Source organism: Lampetra fluviatilis, chromosome 1 (genome assembly GCF_964198595.1).
Source record: "Lampetra fluviatilis chromosome 1, kcLamFluv1.1, whole genome shotgun sequence".
Taxonomy (NCBI): Eukaryota; Metazoa; Chordata; class Hyperoartia; order Petromyzontiformes; family Petromyzontidae; genus Lampetra; species Lampetra fluviatilis.
Window position 1 is genome coordinate 27,426,696 of NC_136275.1, and position 19,372 is coordinate 27,446,067.

Sequence of the window (19,372 nt, forward strand, 5' to 3'; positions counted from 1 at the left end):
CTTAGTGGCGAACAGTGGCTGTTGTTGTTGCACACGTGCGTATGCGCATTTGTGTACATGTCTGCCTTCGTGTGTGTCCGTGTATATTTGTGTATTGCAATGTGATCACGTGCACACACTCTCCACGCGCGTGCACCACACGCACCGCGCGCGAGTGTGTGCACGACTTTTTGTTGTTATTGTTGTTGTTATTGTTGTTGTTATTGTTGTTGTTGCACGCGCGCGTGTGTAGCCAACGCTGTCACAGGCACGACGAACCTTGGGTAACAGCTTGTGCGCTGCTTCGTGTGTGTGCGCGTGTGAGTGGCACACCACCCTCCCCCTCCCCATGGACTCGTGCACACAGGAGGAGTCGGGAGGGGGGTCGCGGCGTGTCCATGCAAATCTCGAACCGATAAACAATTAGCACCTGAAATCCACCCACACCAGCCACGATGATCCGTATACGGTATGTATACAGAGACGCGTGTGTATATCGACATCTACAACCACACCCCACCCCAACACCATGCATGCATATAAGAATATATTATATGCATGCATACATAAATATAAAATGCGTATGCTTATACGGGTTTACGTAGGTACACGGCCACGTTCAGATCCATTCGCACACACACACAAAAGACAAAGATGCCCCCGTGTAGACTTTAACAGACTGTTGGGGCAAGTGCTGTTAGCGAGCACCTATGAAGGCCGGAACGGCACGCGAGGAGGTGGGGGTGGCCAGCACCACGCCCGGCCGCCTTTGTCTCCCAAGTGACGACATTTACACATCGCACGAGGTGCTCATTTGAGGCTGAGTCGACCCAGGGGAGCGCCCAAGGACCGATTCAGATAATCGTCACTGGGTGTTGGCCGTGAGCGGGAATCGAACTCTGTCCACCGGGTTTGTAGTTTCAGAGCGCCAACCACTGCACCACCGCTCTCCACACCGCCACCCCACACACACGCACACATGCCCACACACACACACGCACACATGCCCACACACACTCACGCACACATGCCCCCACACACACACACACATACCCCCGTATAGCCTTTAACAGACTGTTGGGGCAAGTGCTGTTAGCGAGCACCTATGAATGCCCAGACGGCATACGCTGGGGTGGGTTTTTTACACATCGCACACGGGCACTCATTTGAAGCTGAGTTGACCTCAGGGAAGCCCAGGACCGGCTCAATACGACCGCCGCTGGCGTTGGTTGGCGACCGTGAGCGTGACATTGAACTCGGTTCGCGCCGGGTTCGTAGTGCAGCCGCAGGTCGTCCCAACAACTCTCAATACCGCTCCCCATCACGCGCAGCTCACACATACAAAGACAAAGACCCCCCCCCCCAACCGTATAGCCTTCAACAGACTGTTGGGGCAAGAGGACAACTCTCACGCGCACGCACATGGCGCGCGCCGTGGCTCGAACGTCGCAAGGTCTCCCCTCCGATGGTCAATCTCGCTGCTTGGCGCGCAACTTCTTGTCCTTGACCCTGCGGTTCTGGAACCAGATGGTGATCTGGCGCTCCGAGAGGCTCGTCTCGCTCGAGATGAGCCGCCGCGTCTCCTTGCTCACGAAGCGGCAGGCGGCGTAGTGCGCCTCGAGCTCCTTCAGCTGCCCCTTGGTGTAGGGGACGCGCTTCTTGCGCACACGCCGCTGCCCCCCCGGGGCGTCTCCGCATCCTCCGACTCCCGCGGCGCCTGCGACTCCTCCGCCGCATCCTCCGACTCCCGCAGCAGCAGCCGCAGCAGCAGCCGCAGCAGCAGCAGCAGCCGCCGCCGCTGTCGGATCGAGCGTCCCCCGTGCGTAATCCCCACACACCGACACACAACGACAAAGAGCCTCCCTATAGCCTGCGCAGAGCGTTGGGGGAAAGTGCTGTTAGGCCGACACGCAAAGATAGCCTCGTCTAGCAAGTGCTGTTCGGCGACACACGAAGATAAATGTCCCCCCTATAGCGTCAACGGGCTGTGGGGGCAAGTGGTGAGCCCCTATGAATGCCGGCGCGGCACATCAGGGGCATGGGAGGCCAGCACCACGCCCGGCCGCCTTTGTCTCCCCCGTGGCCACGTGTACACATCGCACCGGGTGCTCATTTGAGACTGAGTCGACCTAGGGGAGGGCCCAGGAGCGGCTCAAATATTTCAACTCGAGTCACCGGGTTCGGAGGGCAGCGTGCTCACTACTACAATGCCGCTCCCCTGACACACACACACACACACATGAAGACAAAGATCCCCCGTATAGCCTGTAACGAACTGTTGGGCAAGTGCTGTTAGCGAGTAGCACCTATGAAGGCCGGCACGGCACACGAGGGAGTGGGTGGACAGCACCACGCCCGGCCGCCTTTGTCTCCCTAGTGGCGATGTTTACACACCACACCGGGTACTTTTTTGAGGATGAGTCGACCTAGGGGAGGCCCAGGACCGGTTCAGATAATCGTCACTGGTGTTGGCCGTGATCGGGAATCGAACTCGAGTCAGCGGGTTCGTAGCGCAGCGCGCACACACAAACACACACACACGCGCACACACACGCACACACACACGCACACACACACACGAACACACACACGCACACACACGCACACACACACACGAACACACACGCGCACACACGCACGCACACACGCGCACACACACGCGCACACACACGCACACACACACGCACACACACACATGTTTTTTTTACAAAAAGACAAATTGGTCTTCGAGTGATACAAATAGATGCGCATCAAATGACAACAAAATAACGGAGCCTCCTCCAGACGGCCGTGGCACGCGCTACAAAAGTGCGGACGACGCTGGTTTTCCACTTTGACGTCGCGGCGACGTTAGCCGCGTCCACGCGAGCGATTTTGGGACAGAGAGAGAGAGAAAACACGAGTGGCATCGCGTGCGCCCGTCCAACGCAACGTACGTGTTATGTATATCGTGTATTGTTCAATTTAAATCACAGTTCCTATGATTACTGTTGTGACATTGTTTTTATAGCTTTATTTTGGTGATTCCCAATCATATGGTTAATCTATATTGTCTCATGGTTGTTGTTGTTGTTGGCTTGCACCACATTGTCATTTTTGCACACAGCGTTTTAACACGTTCTTTTTGGAATATTTGATGATTTATTCCAGGATGTTTCTGTTGCGCGTCGTCGCTTTGGGATGTTCTGTGTTCATATTTTGTTTGTTGCGGTTGTACCCGACTTAAGGGCCGCATGGCTCACAGGGCTATACCTAATAAATGAAACTTGAAAAACTTGAAACTGATTCGAGCCAAGACAGACAGCCCTGCTGACGAGATACTGCGCGTCAAAACCGGTCCGGAGTTTGACGGCCTTGGAATCGCTGCTGCTGCTGAGAGTAGGCCCTCCCAGAAGGCCATGCCGCTGGTGGGTTGTGTAAGAAATATACATATATATATAAACCTTGTATTATATTTTGGTACTGTCAAAGGAGGTCTAATGAATTTTTTCGATTTAAAGCTTTCGTGACTGCCGGGATTCATCTTCTTGGTTCTTTCGGTAAAGTCACGTAGAAGGGAAGTAATAAAATAATAATGTTTTATTTTTATTATTTTATTGCTTCCCTTCTACGTGACTTTACCAAAAGAACCAAGAAGAGGTCTAATGATGTAGATGCTCACTCCGAGTCCTCATTACTTTGCTAGTGCGTTGTCTTTGAGCTGTACGCCTTTTGGCGTCCTCTGGTCTAACACCAATTGAAACGAGGCTCAAAAGAAAGTCGTCTCAGGTATGGACCAATAAGTTTCAAGGACAATGCATATGTTATCAGAGTGTGTTTTTTGTTTGCATTTTGACCACAAGTATTGTGATTAATGCAAACATGATTCCTTGTAAAAAGGTTTCAGTTTTGTCGCCAGAAAAAAAGGGGAAAAACCCTATTATTATAAATATATATATTTTCTCTTTTGGTGTGAAACGAGGAATGTGTGTTAAGGAGTATCCGTGTATTTATTTCGTGAATTACATTCTCCGCAAGCACGCGAATTATTCATTATCATTACGAGCTATGTGATCAGATCGGGCGGGTGTGGTGTTTCGGGTTGGTGGGTTCATGTTGATGCGATTAGACATTCACAGTACAGCAAGTGGGTTACGTGAGCCCGTCTGTGCGGAGTTTTGAGCGTTCATCCCCTCGAAAGCGCGAGTCACGAGTCGTGGACGATTTTTATTAATTTTATCCTAGCAAAGCGTTTTTTTTTGTAAATACAAAGCAAAGAAACGATATAAAATATATCTTTAAAGAATGTGGCCAAGTATCCCAGTGTAGGGCCATCCGATGCAGGAACATTGAGACTCAATCAAGTTATCATCATCATGATTATAATATTTGAGCTATCATTACGATTGTTCTACCCCTGGTATTCCACAGAAGTTACACGCCAAATGAAACAATGAAGCTAGTTTGTATTTTACTAGGTAAGGCCCACTGAGCTACATAGCTGTTTTATCACAATCGACCTGACCACAAATGATAGCTCAACGAAGTCGGCTTATCCTATGGACATTTATAGCAGCCAGATACTCAAAACGTGTGTTTCTAAACGTGGAGTGAAACACCGGAGAGCCCTTCGAAAAAAACAATCCACGCGACCACGGGAAGAGAGAGAGAGACACGCAAACTCCAAATCGACAGCAATCAGGGTTTGGCTCGATCTCACGAACCCTGCATACCAGGCGAGGGAGTTCACATCTCTCCACTGCGGCGCCTCATTAATTTGAACGTATAGATCTCTGTGTGGGCCAGAGGACCGATAGTCTAACAGGGGAATTACCTCGCCATGGGAAAGAGGAACCACACGGCTCACTGCCTCCTTAATCCGTCACGATTGGGAGAGGCAAAATGCCTTCAATTCGTATCCATTGCCACTATTGCTGCAGCAGTAGCCTATATATATGTATTTTTATAGTGCCACCAAGGTCATATTGTGAAAATAAATATATCGGCTAAACATCCTCATGCAGGACTATCTTGAAAAAAACACAAGTCACGAGGCTCAATGCGGCTTTGCATTCGTGGATTAAATATAGAATTAGATATTGATTTTGTGGATCGAACACAGTTGTCGGCAGGGCTATGATTTGCGTGCACTTCTGTGCGTTTATAAATGTGGTTTCAGTGGGGGGTGTGCGACGTAGAGGCGCTGGGGGGTAAAGTTGGGGTGGTGGAGGGGGGCACAAACTTGGCTCGCCCAGGTAACACGCGAACCTCGGGCACCACGATGATAGCGACTAGGCCGGACGTCACGTGGTGGAGAATGGTCCAACTACGCTCACGACCTGCGTCACGTGTGCGGCAGGCGTGGCATCCAGCGGCGAGTCGACAAAGTGTCCTATCAGGGTGCCGATCGTTCTATGTCCGGGTTGCTTCTGTCCAAGACGACTGCAGGAACAATCCACCACCACCACAACCACCAACCCTCTCTAAAAGAACAACCGCCATTCGCCACTAAGTGGCGGTGACGTCACCACGACGCTTGTGCCAGGCTATGTGCACCTTGAGGCCACGTGAAGTGTCGAACGCCCGCTGGCAAGAGGGCACGGGGCAGACCCAGGTGTCACGGGTCGACTGACTGAGATGACTAAGATGACTGGCTGATGCACCACCTGTGCCCCCTACTGTGCCAACTTGCTGTGCTTTAGCCACCCGGCGCCCCGCTCGTTGTTGTGAGCGTCGCTACTCCGCCCTCCGTTGTTGTTGGAGGGCGACTGCCTCCAACTGCCCAGTAGCGTCCTTAACGAGCCTCCTCCACAGAGGCCGATCTTGAGACCGCTGGTACCAGTCATCGGCAAGTCCACTCAGCTCCACATCCTCCTGTACCACATCACTCCATCTCTTCTCCAACCCGTGCCGCGCCCGTTTAGCCCCCTCTATCCAGCCGAACAAAAGCTGTTTAGGCATGCGGTGGCTGGGCATTCGGGCTACATGACCCAGCCAAAGCAGCCTTGCCTGCCGGAGAAGCTCAGGATTTGTGAGCTACTCACACAATCCAGCCTGGTTAAACCCAGGATGGATCGTAGGCAGGCTAGCCTAAATGTTTCTAACCGGCGAAGATGTTCCATTAGGGGGGTCCACGTTTCGCAAGCGTAGAGAAGGGAGGGAATGACCGTGGCAGAGAAGACCTGAAGCTTCGTGCGGAGAGATTGACCAGGTAGCTTCCACACAGCGTTACGCAACCGATGAAAAGATAATGCTGATCGACTGATTCGGAGTGAGACCTCTGCTCTTAAACCGGAGCCGGTCATAAGCACACTACCCAGGTATGGGAAAATCTCCACTCTATCCACAACTGCCCTATCACCAATTGGGCGTTGTGGGGGTGGAGTGTCCGATGGTATAAAATAACCAGGCAGGTGCTTAGTTTTGGTGAGGCTGATGGTATGGCCTCACCTCTTGGTGGCAAGCTCCAGGTTCAGCAGCAGCGCCTCTAACTCCTCCTCGGAGTGAGCAGCAATTACCAGATCATCAGCATACATAACGTGGTTTAGCAATAGGGAGCCATCTCTTGACCGCACCCGGGCATCGATCAGTCTCCCATTGTATCTGTACCAAATGGAAATTCCTCCGGTGCAGCTATTGAAGGCTTCACGAACTACGTGGTCAAAATAGATGTTAAATAATGTGGAGCCAAAGGACATCCCTGTCGCACATTCTCCAGTTATTTTTAACAGTACTCTCTTCATTGTTCAGCCAGCATTGGTATAAAGATGGGCATTTTCGTTCTTTTGTCTATCATGTGTATCAGACCTCCCCTCCCCCTCTCTGTCCATTGTGTTGGCTTGTGCAGCAGCAACCGCGTACAAGCCGTCGTCCATTTTTTTGCCCCCCCCCCCCTCCCGATGCGTTGTACTTAGCACTCCGTGCTGTCTTTGAGCCCCGCCCCCCTCCCTCCCGATACGTTCCATTCATTGGCTACCACATTCTGATGAGCTCCCCCCCCTCTCCTCCCCCCTTCAACTTGCTTATAAGGGATTACATCTTGAATCATTGCCTCACTTGATGCAGCTAATTCGGCTGTGACGGTCCCACCTGATGACGGAGACTTGTGTTGCCTCCGAAACGTCGTGATTTTTGTTTTATTTTATTTTATTTTCATTAATTTTGATGTTTTACCTACGTGACTTTACCGAAAAAACCTAAGAATATGATTCCTTGCAGTCACGAAACCTTCAAATCTAGAATCCCTGTCGCACGCTAAGGTGTACAGGGAATGGCTCTGACTCCCGGCGATGTAGTTTTACCCGGGCCGGCTCACCATCATGAAGGTCCTTAATGATCGTGAGCAGATGATCAGGGACTCCGAAAGCACGAATAATAATTTAGAGCCCAGGCCTACTGATGGTATCATAGGCCTTGACCACCACCACAAACACCACCCTCTCTACACCACCACAACCACAAACCCTCTCTACGCCACCACTACCACCACAACCACCATAGGAACCAACCATCTCTACACCACCACAACCACGAACCATCTCTATACCACCACAACCATCACAACCACCGAACATCTCTACACCACCACAAGCACCAACCATCTCTACACCACCACAACCACCACCCTTACTACATCACCACAACCACCACCCTCACTACACCACCACAACCACCACCCTCACTACACCACCACAACCACCACCCTCACTACACCACAACCACCACCCTCACTACACCACCACAACCACCACCCTCACTACACCACCAAAACCACCACCCTCACTACACCACCACAACCACCACCCTCACTACACCACAACCACCACCCTCACTATACCACCACAACCACCACCCTCTCCACACCACCACAACCACCACCCTCTCTACACCACTACAACCACCACCCTCACGACACCACCACAACCATCACCATCACTACACCACCACAATCACCACTATCATCTCGACACCACCACAACCATCACCCTCTCTACACCACCACAACCACCAACCTCACTACACCATCACAACCACTACCCTCACTACACCACCACAACCACCACCCTCACTACACCACCACCCTCTCTAAACCAACACATCCACCACCCTCTCTACACCACCACAACCACCGAACATCTCTACACCACCAAAACCACCACCCTCACTACACCACCACAACCACCACCCTCACTACATCACCACAACCACCACCCTTTCTACATCACCACAACCACCACCTTCACTACACCACCACAACCACAACCCTCACTACACCACCACAATCACCACCATCCTCTCTACACCACCACAACCATCACGCTCTCTACACCACCAAAACCATCACCTCACTACACCACCGCAACCACCAACCTCACTACACCACCACAACCACCACCCTCACTACACCATCACAACCACCACCCTCACTACACCACCACAACCACCACCCTCTATACACCACCACAACCACCACCCCACCACCCTCTATACACCACCACAACCACCACCACAACCATCACCCTCACTACACCACGACAACCACCACCCTCACTACACCACCACAACCACCACCCTCACTACACCACCACAACCACCACCCTCACTACACCACCACAACCAACACCCTCTCTACACCACCACAACCATCACCCTTTCTACACCACCACAACCATCACCCTCTCTACACCACCACAACCACCAACCTCACTACACCATCACAACCACCACCCTCACTACACCACCACAACCACCACCCTCTATACACCACCACAACCACCACCCTCTCTACACCACCACGACCACCACCCTCTCTACACTACCACAACCATCACCCTCACTACACCACACCCACCACCCTCACTAAACCACCACAACCACCGAACATCTCTACACCACCATAACCACCACCTTCTCTACACCACCACAACCACCACCCTCTCTACACCACCACAACCACCACCATCTCTACACCACCACAACCACCACCACCCTCTCTACATCACCACAACCATCACCCTCACTACACCACCACAACCACCACCCTCACTACACCACCACAATCACCATCATCCTCTCTACACCACCACAACCATCACCCTCTCTACACCACCACAACCAATATCCTCTCTACACCACCACAACCATCACCATCACTACACCACCTCAACCACCACCCTCACTACACCACCACAACCACCACCTTCACTACACCACCACAACCACCACCCTCTCTACACCAACACAACCACCACCATCTCTACACCACCACAACCACCACCACCCTCTCTACATCACCACAAGCATCACCCTCACTACACCACCACAACCACCACCCTCACTACACCACCACAATCACCACCATCCTCTCTACACCACCACAACCACCACCATCTCTACACCACCACAACCACCACCACCCTCTCTACATCACCACAACCATCACCCTCACTACACCACCACAACCACCACCCTCACTACACCACCACAATCACCATCATCCTCTCTACACCACCACAACCATCACCCTCTCTACACCACCACAACCAATATCCTCTCTACACCACCACAACCATCACCATCACTACACCACCTCAACCACCACCCTCACTACACCACCACAACCACCACCTTCACTACACCACCACAACCACCACCTTCTCTACACCACCACAACCACCACCCTCACTACACCCTCACAAGCACCACCCTCACTACACCACCACAACCACCACCCTCTTTTCACCACCACAACTACCACCCTCTCTGCACCACCACAACCACCACCCTCACTACACCACCACAACCACCACCCTTACTACACCACCACAACCACCACCCTCACTACACCACCACAACCATCACCCTCTCTACACCACCACAACCATCACCCGCTCTACACCACCACAACCACCACCCTCACTACACCACCACAACCACCACCCTCACTACACCACCACCACAACCATCACCATCACTACACCACCACAACCATCACCATCACTACACCACCACAACCACCACCCTCTCTACACCAGCACAACCACCACCCTCACTACACCACCACAACTACAACCCTCTCTACACCACCACCACAACCACCACCCTCACTACACCACCACAACCACCACCCTCTCTACATCACCACAACCACCACGCTCACTACACCACAACTACCACCCTCACTACACCACCACCCTCACTACACCACCACAACCACCACTCTCACTACACCACCACAACCACCACCCTCACAACACCACCACAACCATCACCCTCACTACACCACCACAACCATCACCCTCTTTACACCACCACAACCATCACCCTTTCTACACAACCACAACCACCATCCTCACTACACCACCACAACCACCACCCTCACGACACCACCACAACCACCACCCTCTCTACACCACCACAACCACCACCCTCACTACACCACCACAACCATCACCATCACTACACCACCACAATCACCACTATCCTCTCTACACCACCACAACCACCAACCTCACTACACCACCACAACCACCACCCTCACTACACCACCACAACCACCACCCTCACTACACCACCACAACCACCACCCTCACTACACCACCACAACCACCACCCTCACTACACCACCACAACCAACACCCTCTCTACACCACCACAACCACCACCCTATCTACACCACCACAACCACCACCCTCTCTACACTACCACAACCATCACCCTCACTACACCACACCCACCACCCTCACTACACCACCACAACCACCGAACATCTCTACACCACCATAACCACCACCTTCTCTACACCACCACAGCCATCACCCTCGCAACACCACCACAACCACCACCCTCTCTACACCACCACAACCACCACTCTCACAACACCACCACAACCACCACCCTCTCTACACCACCACAACCACCACCATCTCTACACCACCACAACCACCACCACCCGCTCTACACCACCACAACCACCACCCTAACTACATCACCACAACCACCACCCTCACTACACCACCACAACCATCACCATCACTACACCACCACAACCACCACCCTCTCTACACCACCACAACCACCACCCTCACTAAACCACCACAACTACAACCCTCTCTACACCACCACCACAACCACCACCCTCACTACACCACCACAACCACCACCCTCTCAACACCACCACAACCACCACGCTCACTACACCACAACCACCACCCTCACTACACCACCACCCTCACTACACCACCACAACCACCACTCTCAATACACCACCACAACCACCACCCTCACTACACCACCACAACCATCACCCTCTCTACAACACCACAACCATCACCCTCTTTACACCACCACAACCATCACCCTCTCTAAACCACCACAACCACCAACCTCACTACACCACCACAACCACAACCCTCACTACACCACCACAACCACCACCCTCACTACATCACCACAACCATCACCCTCACTACACCACCACAACCACCACCCTTACTACACCACCACAATCACCACCCTCACTACACCACCACAACCACCACCCTCTCTACACCACCACAACCACCACTCTCACTACACCACCACAACCACCACCCTCACTACACCACCACAACCACCACCCTCACTACACCACCACAACCAACACCCTCACTACACCACCACAACCACCACCCTCTCTACACCACCACCCTCTCTACACCACAACCTTCGCCCTCTCTACACCACCACATCCACCAAACTCTCTGCACCACAACCACCACCCTCACTATACCACCACAACTATCAAACTCTCGACACCACCACCGCAACCATCTCCCACTCTATACCAACACAACCATCACCCTCACTACACCACCACCACTCTACACCACCACTACCACCCTCTCTACACCACTACTACCACCCCAAGGCCGTAACCATGGAGTCAACATTGGGGGGCACCAAATCTTCAAGGGGGTCTGGGGGTCCCAACCCAGAAAAAAAATCTAAATTTGAAAACTCACTTCCTGCCATTTCCTGCCTAAAAATATTTCTAAATTCACTAACATATGTGATGGATTTTTTATTTATTTTTTACAATAATGTCTAATAGTGTATTGTATTACATTGCTCTGTTTTTACTTTTTTACCAGTTCTTGTTTCATTGTAAGTAATGTTTGAGATTAGGGATTAATAAAGTACAACCATAATCATATAAATATAAATCTATGCATTGATTTATACGATGACAAGTCCAGATTTTGTAGCCAAGGTTTAGAAAATTGTTATTTTAATTTACATAGCATAGCAATTATGATTACTTTTATATTCTTTACAGGGGGGACATTGAGCATATTTGAATATTGGGGGGAGATGTGTCCCCCCCCAAAATATATGTTAATTACGGCCTCTTCACCACCACCACTACCACCCTCTCTACACCACCACCACAACCACAGTCTCTACACCACCACCAACACACAACCACCACCCTCTCTACACCACCACCACTACCACCCTCTCTACACCACCACTACCCTCTCTACACGATCACCACCCTCTCTACACCACCACGGCAACCACCACCATCTCTACACCACCACCACCACCACCAACTTCTCTACACCACGACAACCACAACCACCCTCTCTACACCACCACTCCTCTCTCTACACCATCACCAACCTATCTACACCACCACGGCAACCACCACCCTCTCTACACCACCACCACACAACCACAACCACCCTCTCTACACCACCACCACACCACTACAACCACAACCACAATCACCACCCTCTCAACACCACCACCACCACCACACAACCACAACCACCCTCTCTACACCACCACCACAACCACCCTCTCTACACCACCACCACCACACTACCACAACCACAACCACCACCCTCTCGACTTGCGCGGCCCAACACCGCTACCAGAAGCAGGCGCCACGCGTCGCCTCTTCCCGGTTGGAGGCGCGTGGCCACAGGGTAGGCGGGACGCGCGTGCACCTCGCGCGGCGTGTGTGCGATGTGCACGCGCGCTGACTCCACGTGGTAGGCGCGTGCACACACAGGTCACGTCAACCGCGTTGGCCGCGTGCGTTCAAATGTGAGTTCGGACGCACGCCGCGGGCTCGACTCCGACGGGGAAACTCTCCCACGCGCGCCGACGCGTCCGCGACATGAACAGAGGCCCCCCCAGCTCTTTAGATTTTAGTCCGAGTCGACCTAAAGCGCGGCCAAAGCCGTGCAGTGGGCGTGGGGGGTCTTTGTGTCGTGGGGATGCGGTCAGCGTGCCGCGCTCCGGACCCACAGACACACGGTGCCGATTATAATGTGACGCAGTTCCGGGCCTTCCCTAGGTCGACTCAGCCTCAAATGGGTACCTGGCGCGATGTGTAAACATCAGCACTGATAGGGAGACAAAGGCGGCCGGGGGCGGTGCTGGCCGTCCATCCCCCCCCCCTCGTGTGCCGTGCCGGCCTTAATAGGTGCTCGCTAACAGCACTTGCCCCTATCAGTCTGTAAAGGCTATACGGGGGATCTTCACACAATGTTTGTCTTTTGTATTGTGGGAAGCGGCCGTGCAGTGGTTAGCGCACATCGCCACGAACCCAGTGACCCGAGTTCGATTCCAGCCCACGGGCCCAAAACACCAGTGCCGATTATATGACGCGGTCCCGGGCCTCGTCTAGATCGACTCAGCCTCAAATGAGTACCTGGCGCGATGTGTAAACATCACCACTTGGGGGGGGGGGAAGACAAAGGCGGCCGGGCGTGGAACTTGAAACCCAACCGCTTCGTGAGCCGTACCCGCCTTGAATTGCCACTCGCTAACAGCACTTGCACCAACAGAATAAAGACGCTGACAAATATAGAGAGATGTGTGTATTTGTATTTATATTCATTTGCATGTCCACGTCTGCGCCTGACGAACCCCGATTGATCCGCGCGTCCTTCGAGGAGCGCGGGGAACGGCCCAGGGACGAATGTAGACTCTGGGATGCACGCGGTTTGATGACCCGCGGTGTCGGTTCGGCTCGAGTCTGGCTCGCTTGGACGAACCCTCGTGAACTAACGCCCACCGTGCTACTAAAGGAGCCTTCCCCCATTCCGCCGTTGGAGTCCCAATGAGAAGCGGAAATTGATTTATTAAATAAAAATAAATATATAACTCGTAATAATCATGAGCGTCGTTTGTGTTGAATGTAAATAACAAACGCGTGGCTTTTGGTGGAGGCTTCGGCATTTGGATAGAAGGCTTCGTCAGGGGGTCTTGGTATTGGGGAGCGGTAGTGTAGGGCAGTGGCTCGTATTCTTCTGCTTAAGCTGGGGTACGTGACCCAGCCAGATCAATTTTTTTTTTATAGAAGTTAAATAATCGAAAACACAAATGAAGCACGGCCCCGTAAGTACAACTTACTTTACCGAAGCCACGTGTGTATCGACATCATACATGTTCGTGTCGATTGTGTAACTACTGAGAACAAACGGGGTACAAGGCCACAGTCAATGTCAAGGACCGAGCCGACTCGCGCTCCGAGATTTCTTCTCTCTCTCTCAAATTCCCGCTTGCAACCAACATCCTGGCGGCGGTCACGTCAATCACTGCGATGACGCTTGGGTCTCAAGACAGGGCCTCGCCTAGGTCGACTCAGCCTTAACTTCACTTCCACGGAGGGGAGGAGGCAAAGCCTTCCCCGCGGGCGTGGTGGGGAGTTGACCAGCCCACCAACCCCGGCGCGTATCGATCGCGCCGCTCGCTCAGGGACACTTGCCCCAACAGTCTGTTGAGACGACACGGGGGGGGGGGGTGTTCGTCTCTGGCGTTGCAGAGGATACAGGCGCCCCAACGTTCGTCTCTGGGCTACCCCGAGAGACCATCACGAGACGGAGAGAGACACAGAGAGAGATACAGAGAGAGACACACAGAGAGAGACGCAGAGAGAGACGCAGAGAGAGACACAGAGAGACACAGAGAGACACACAGTGAGAGACACAGAGAGAGAAACAGAGAGAGACACCGAGACACAGCGAGAGACACAGAGACAGAGAGCGAGACACAGGGAGAGACACAGAGAGAGTAACAGAGACACAGAGAGACACACAGAGAGACACACAGAGAGAGACACCGAGAGAGACGCAGAGAGAGACACAGAGAGACACAGAGAGACACACAGTGAGAGACACAGAGAGAGAAACAGAGAGAGACACCGAGACACAGCGAGAGACACAGAGACAGAGAGCGAGACACAGGGAGAGACACAGAGAGAGTGACAGAGACACAGAGAGACACACAGAGAGACACACAGAGAGACACACAGAGAGAGACACCGACAGAGACGCAGAGAGAGACACAGAGAGACACAGAGAGACACACAGTGAGAGACACAGAGAGAGAGAGAGACACAGAGAGAGAGACGCAGAGAGAGAGACACAGAGACACACATAGAGAGACGCAGAGAGAGACACAGAGACAGAGAGAGATGTTTACTCGTCAAGGCTGTCTTAAACACCCAGAGCCACGCGCCCAGGCCTACGGGACGGCAATGCTTGGCACAATATCTTTCTCTCGCTCTCCTTTTCCGGACATGCGATGTGAAATGTGCATTTAATTACACATATTTGAGAGGGGGGGGGGGGGGGTCTAATAATATTTTGAAAGAACGCGTTCATAACTTGTTTTTTAGACATCGTATTTATCTTGTTTGTTTTTTGCTTGAGCGCGTGTAGACCGTTGACGTGTTGGTGAACATCCAAATTATAATCTTGACCTGAAGCTTTGGCGACGGCAGGAATGCATATGCTTTGGGTCTTTTGGTAAAATCACGTAGATAGGTTCAAAGAAAATAAAATAACAAAAAACTCAACCTATCTACGTGCCTTCACCGAAAGACCCAAATAATATCCAAATTATATATATATACTCTACAGGCTACAATGCAATCTTAACGTTTTATATGCAGTATATGTGTACATAATCACAAAGACAAAGATCCCGCTCCCGCCTATAGCCTGAACAGAATGTTGGGGCAAGTGTTCCTCGCGAGGAGCAGCCAGCACCACGCCCGGCCGCCTTTGTCTCCCCCAGTGGCGATGTTTACACACCGCACCAGGTACTCATTTGAGGCTGAGTCGACCCAGAGGAGGCCCAGAACCGGTTCAGATGCTCGCCACCGTTCTTGGCCGCGAGCAGGAATCGAAATTGGGCCGGCGGGTTCGTAACGCAGTGCATGGACCGATGTGGGTGTGTGGGGAGCGGTGGGGGAGCGGTTAGCGCACTGCGCTAAGAACCCGGCCAGCCGAGTTCGATTCCCGTTCACGGCCAACAACAGTGACGGTTATGTGAACCGGTCCTGGGCCTCCCCTAGGTCGACTCAGCCTCAAACGAGTACCCGATGCGGTGTGTAAACATCGCCAATAGGGAGACAAAGGCGGCCGGGCTTGGTGTTGGCTACCGACGCCATCGTGTGCCGTGCCGACATTCATAGGATGCTCGCGAACAGGACTTACCATGGTATACCCACACTACTCACGCAATGTATACAACACTAGTCACTGTTTAAATCGTTCGTCATGTATTAACATCTGCACTTGGTGTTATGGGTTACAGTGCTAATGCGTTTTCTGTTTGTTCAAATATACACCATATTGTTAAAAATGCTAACATTATAACTCAAACAATGCGAGTGATACACTACTTCACGAGTGGAAACATTGCGCAATAGAGCGCTTCGAATTACTTGGAAAGCGATGTTATTACAGCGGAAACGCCTATATAAAATATCCAGCTGAATAAAAATTGTGAATCTCTTTTTTTTATACGTATTAAAAATTGCCAAATAGTAATTTTGTTTCGGAGTTCATCAAATGTCGTGGACAGCAGTGACCTCTTAAATGAATGAACACGCAAATTAGGGCCTCTGCAGTTCGCGACTCTTACACAAAAGGGTCTTTAACGTTCACTCGGAAGCATACTCGTGCACTTTGGTCATTCGGCTGAGCCAAGTTTGTAGGAAGATGTAATTTTCACACGTACATATATATATACAAATACAAAGATCCCCCTGTATAGCCTTGGACAGACTGTTGGGGCAAGCGTCGTTGGCGAGCCCCAGTACCGCTGCTTGTATTCTCCATTGCTATTGGTCGTGAGCGGGAATTGGAATTGAACTCGGGTCGCCGGGTTCGTACAGTAGTGCGCTAACCACTACACTACTGATCCCCCCCCCCCCACGTTTATTCGAACCCACACTCACTTATGCTGCCTCTATAATACGAACAGGTCCAGGATATGTGTTGTGGGATTTTTTGTAACTCAGGTGTTTTATGAATTCAGTGTGGAGGATTATTTGCGCAATATTATTAGTGAGATTTTGACTTAAAATTGCATAATTGCAACAATAACAAAATACTAGTTTAAGGATATATCATGAAAATATTTACGGGGCTAAATTGGAGTTAATCATTCGTTGTTAACGAAGCGTATTCTGTTAACGCGCTATATATATACACACAAACACTTTACGAGACACTCACAACGTAGAAATTTCAAATGAAATATACACACACACATTTGACTTGGACGAAACATCGTTATAAATTCGAGTTTAATTTGTCAATCATTGAAACGTGAATGCTGTACGCATTGACTATTCGACGTAGGATTATTACGCGTAATAAAGGTTTCGAAGATTTAACAACAACAAACACACCCACGAGTGAATGCATCCGGAGGTCAATGTTACTTATCCTGTTGTAGACAAGTTTAACTCAAAGCTCCGTGATTCGGCGAATAACTCCCTCGCTCTCTCTCTCACTAAATGCGGCTTGGTCAGCTCAATTAATTGTCCACACGTTCATGGTGCAAATTCGGCTTTCAGACTCTCCGCCTCGGCCTCGTCTTAGCGTCTACAATTAGTCGCCGGCCTGCCACAGAATATCGCTCTCGACTCTGATGTCACGTTCGCCCGTCGTCAGCCTCGTGGTTATAAATTTAGTTTCATGTTATTTTTGTTAAACAAAAAAACTAATAATTGGCAGCATTACGGAGTGTTGCGACAGCCCCCGCCGCCACTTAAAACGCCCAGCAACAAAAGTCAAAGTAACTAAAATTGTAATAGTTTAAAAAGCGAATACGTGTTTATACGAATCGAGCGGGGTTATAGGAAACTTGCGGGTAAGAGAGCAAAAGAAAACCCCCATAGACTCCATGCAGATGCAATGGGGGACTACTCAGAGTGCACGCGTGGTGATGTTGGTGGTGGTGGATGAGTGGCAGGGGGAGCGAGCTCCCTACTACCCTGAACCATCACACTGCCCCCCCCCCTCCACCCCCCCCACCCACAAGCCCCCACACCACCCCTCCCCAAGTCCCCCACCCACCACCCACCCACGGTTACCTGCGTGCTGCGGGGACCACAACGCGCCGGGCTGAGGTGCCCACGCCTGATGGGGGTCGTGAGCAGCGTGCAGGAACGCGGCGTCGGCCCTGCCGGACACGTCCAGGTAGGGCGACACGGGCTGGTGCTGGTGCTGCTGCTGCTGGTGGTGGTGGTACCCGCCCGCGTACCCCTGGTGGTACTGGTGGTAGAAGCCGTAATCTTTCGCCCAGAACACGTCGTCCGCGGCGGACGACGAACCGACCCCTCCGGCCGCCACGGGCGACTCGGCGGCCCTGCCGTGCACGGGGTTGGACGCGTGGAGCGGCGCGTGCGGGTGGCCTGGCCGCAGGAGTTGGCCTCCACCACCACCACCACCCCCTCCACCGTGGTGGTGGTGGTGGCTTGCACCTCCGTGGCCACAGCCCAGAGCCTTGTCCGGCTCCGGGGAGCAGCAGCCGCCGCCGTGGTCGTGGTCGTTGTGTTGTTGTTGGTGTTGTTGGTGGTGTCCCGCCGAGGAGCGTTCCGAGAAGGAGCCCGGAGGCGGCGCTTGCTGCGCGGCAGCGGCCGCCGCTGCTGCTGCGGCAGCGGCGGCCGCGATGGAGTAGGAGAGGGGCGAGTGGCTCACCCAGTTGCGGTATTGGCCACTGCCCGGGAACGACGCGGTGCCGAGCGCCTCCATGTTTCTGCGCCTCCGTGTGCCGTGCGGTGTTTATTTGAGCGCGGGATCTGCACATGTGAACCCGGGGGGGGAGGGGGGGTGGAGGAGGGGGGGGGGCGGGAGCGAGGGGGGAGGGGTGGATGGGGGGCACGTGGGGATGTGTGTGTCTGTGCAGGGGAGGGGGGCTATGTGGTGAAGGTCATGGTTATGTGGCTAGCTGGACGGGCTTGGGTTGGCTTGGCTGGCTGTCTGTGCGAGCTTGGCTTTGCCGGACGCTGGCTGCTGAGACGAGGAGGAAGGGAGCAGCAGCAGCAGCATCATCAGCAGCAGCAAAAGGGAGAGGCAGGCGTTGGGGGGTGTGGGGTGGTGCGGGGGGTGGTGGTTGCAGT

At 52.6% G+C, this 19,372-nt stretch overlaps 1 protein-coding gene across 1 annotated transcript; it reads right to left on the reverse strand.

The window, feature by feature from the left end:
- Positions 1-1,448: 1,448 nt before the first annotated feature.
- LOC144939920 (uncharacterized) lies at positions 1,449-19,004 on the reverse strand. Its single transcript, XM_078866743.1, has 2 exons — positions 18,323-19,004; positions 1,449-1,684 (listed from the first exon to the last, which is right to left on the reverse strand). The coding sequence occupies exons 1-2, from the start codon at positions 19,002-19,004 to the stop codon at positions 1,449-1,451; spliced, it is 918 nt and encodes a 305-aa protein (XP_078722869.1).
- Positions 19,005-19,372: the final 368 nt, after the last annotated feature.

Coding starts and splice junctions, on each gene's coding strand:
- LOC144939920 (XM_078866743.1), bottom strand. CDS start 19,004: ATGGAGGCGCTCGGCACCGCGTCGTTCCCGGGCAGTGGCCAATACCGC. Junction 1,685..18,322: donor TAACCGTGGGTGGGTGGTGG/GTGGGGGACTTG, acceptor GCGCCGCGGGAG/TCGGAGGATGCGGAGACGCC.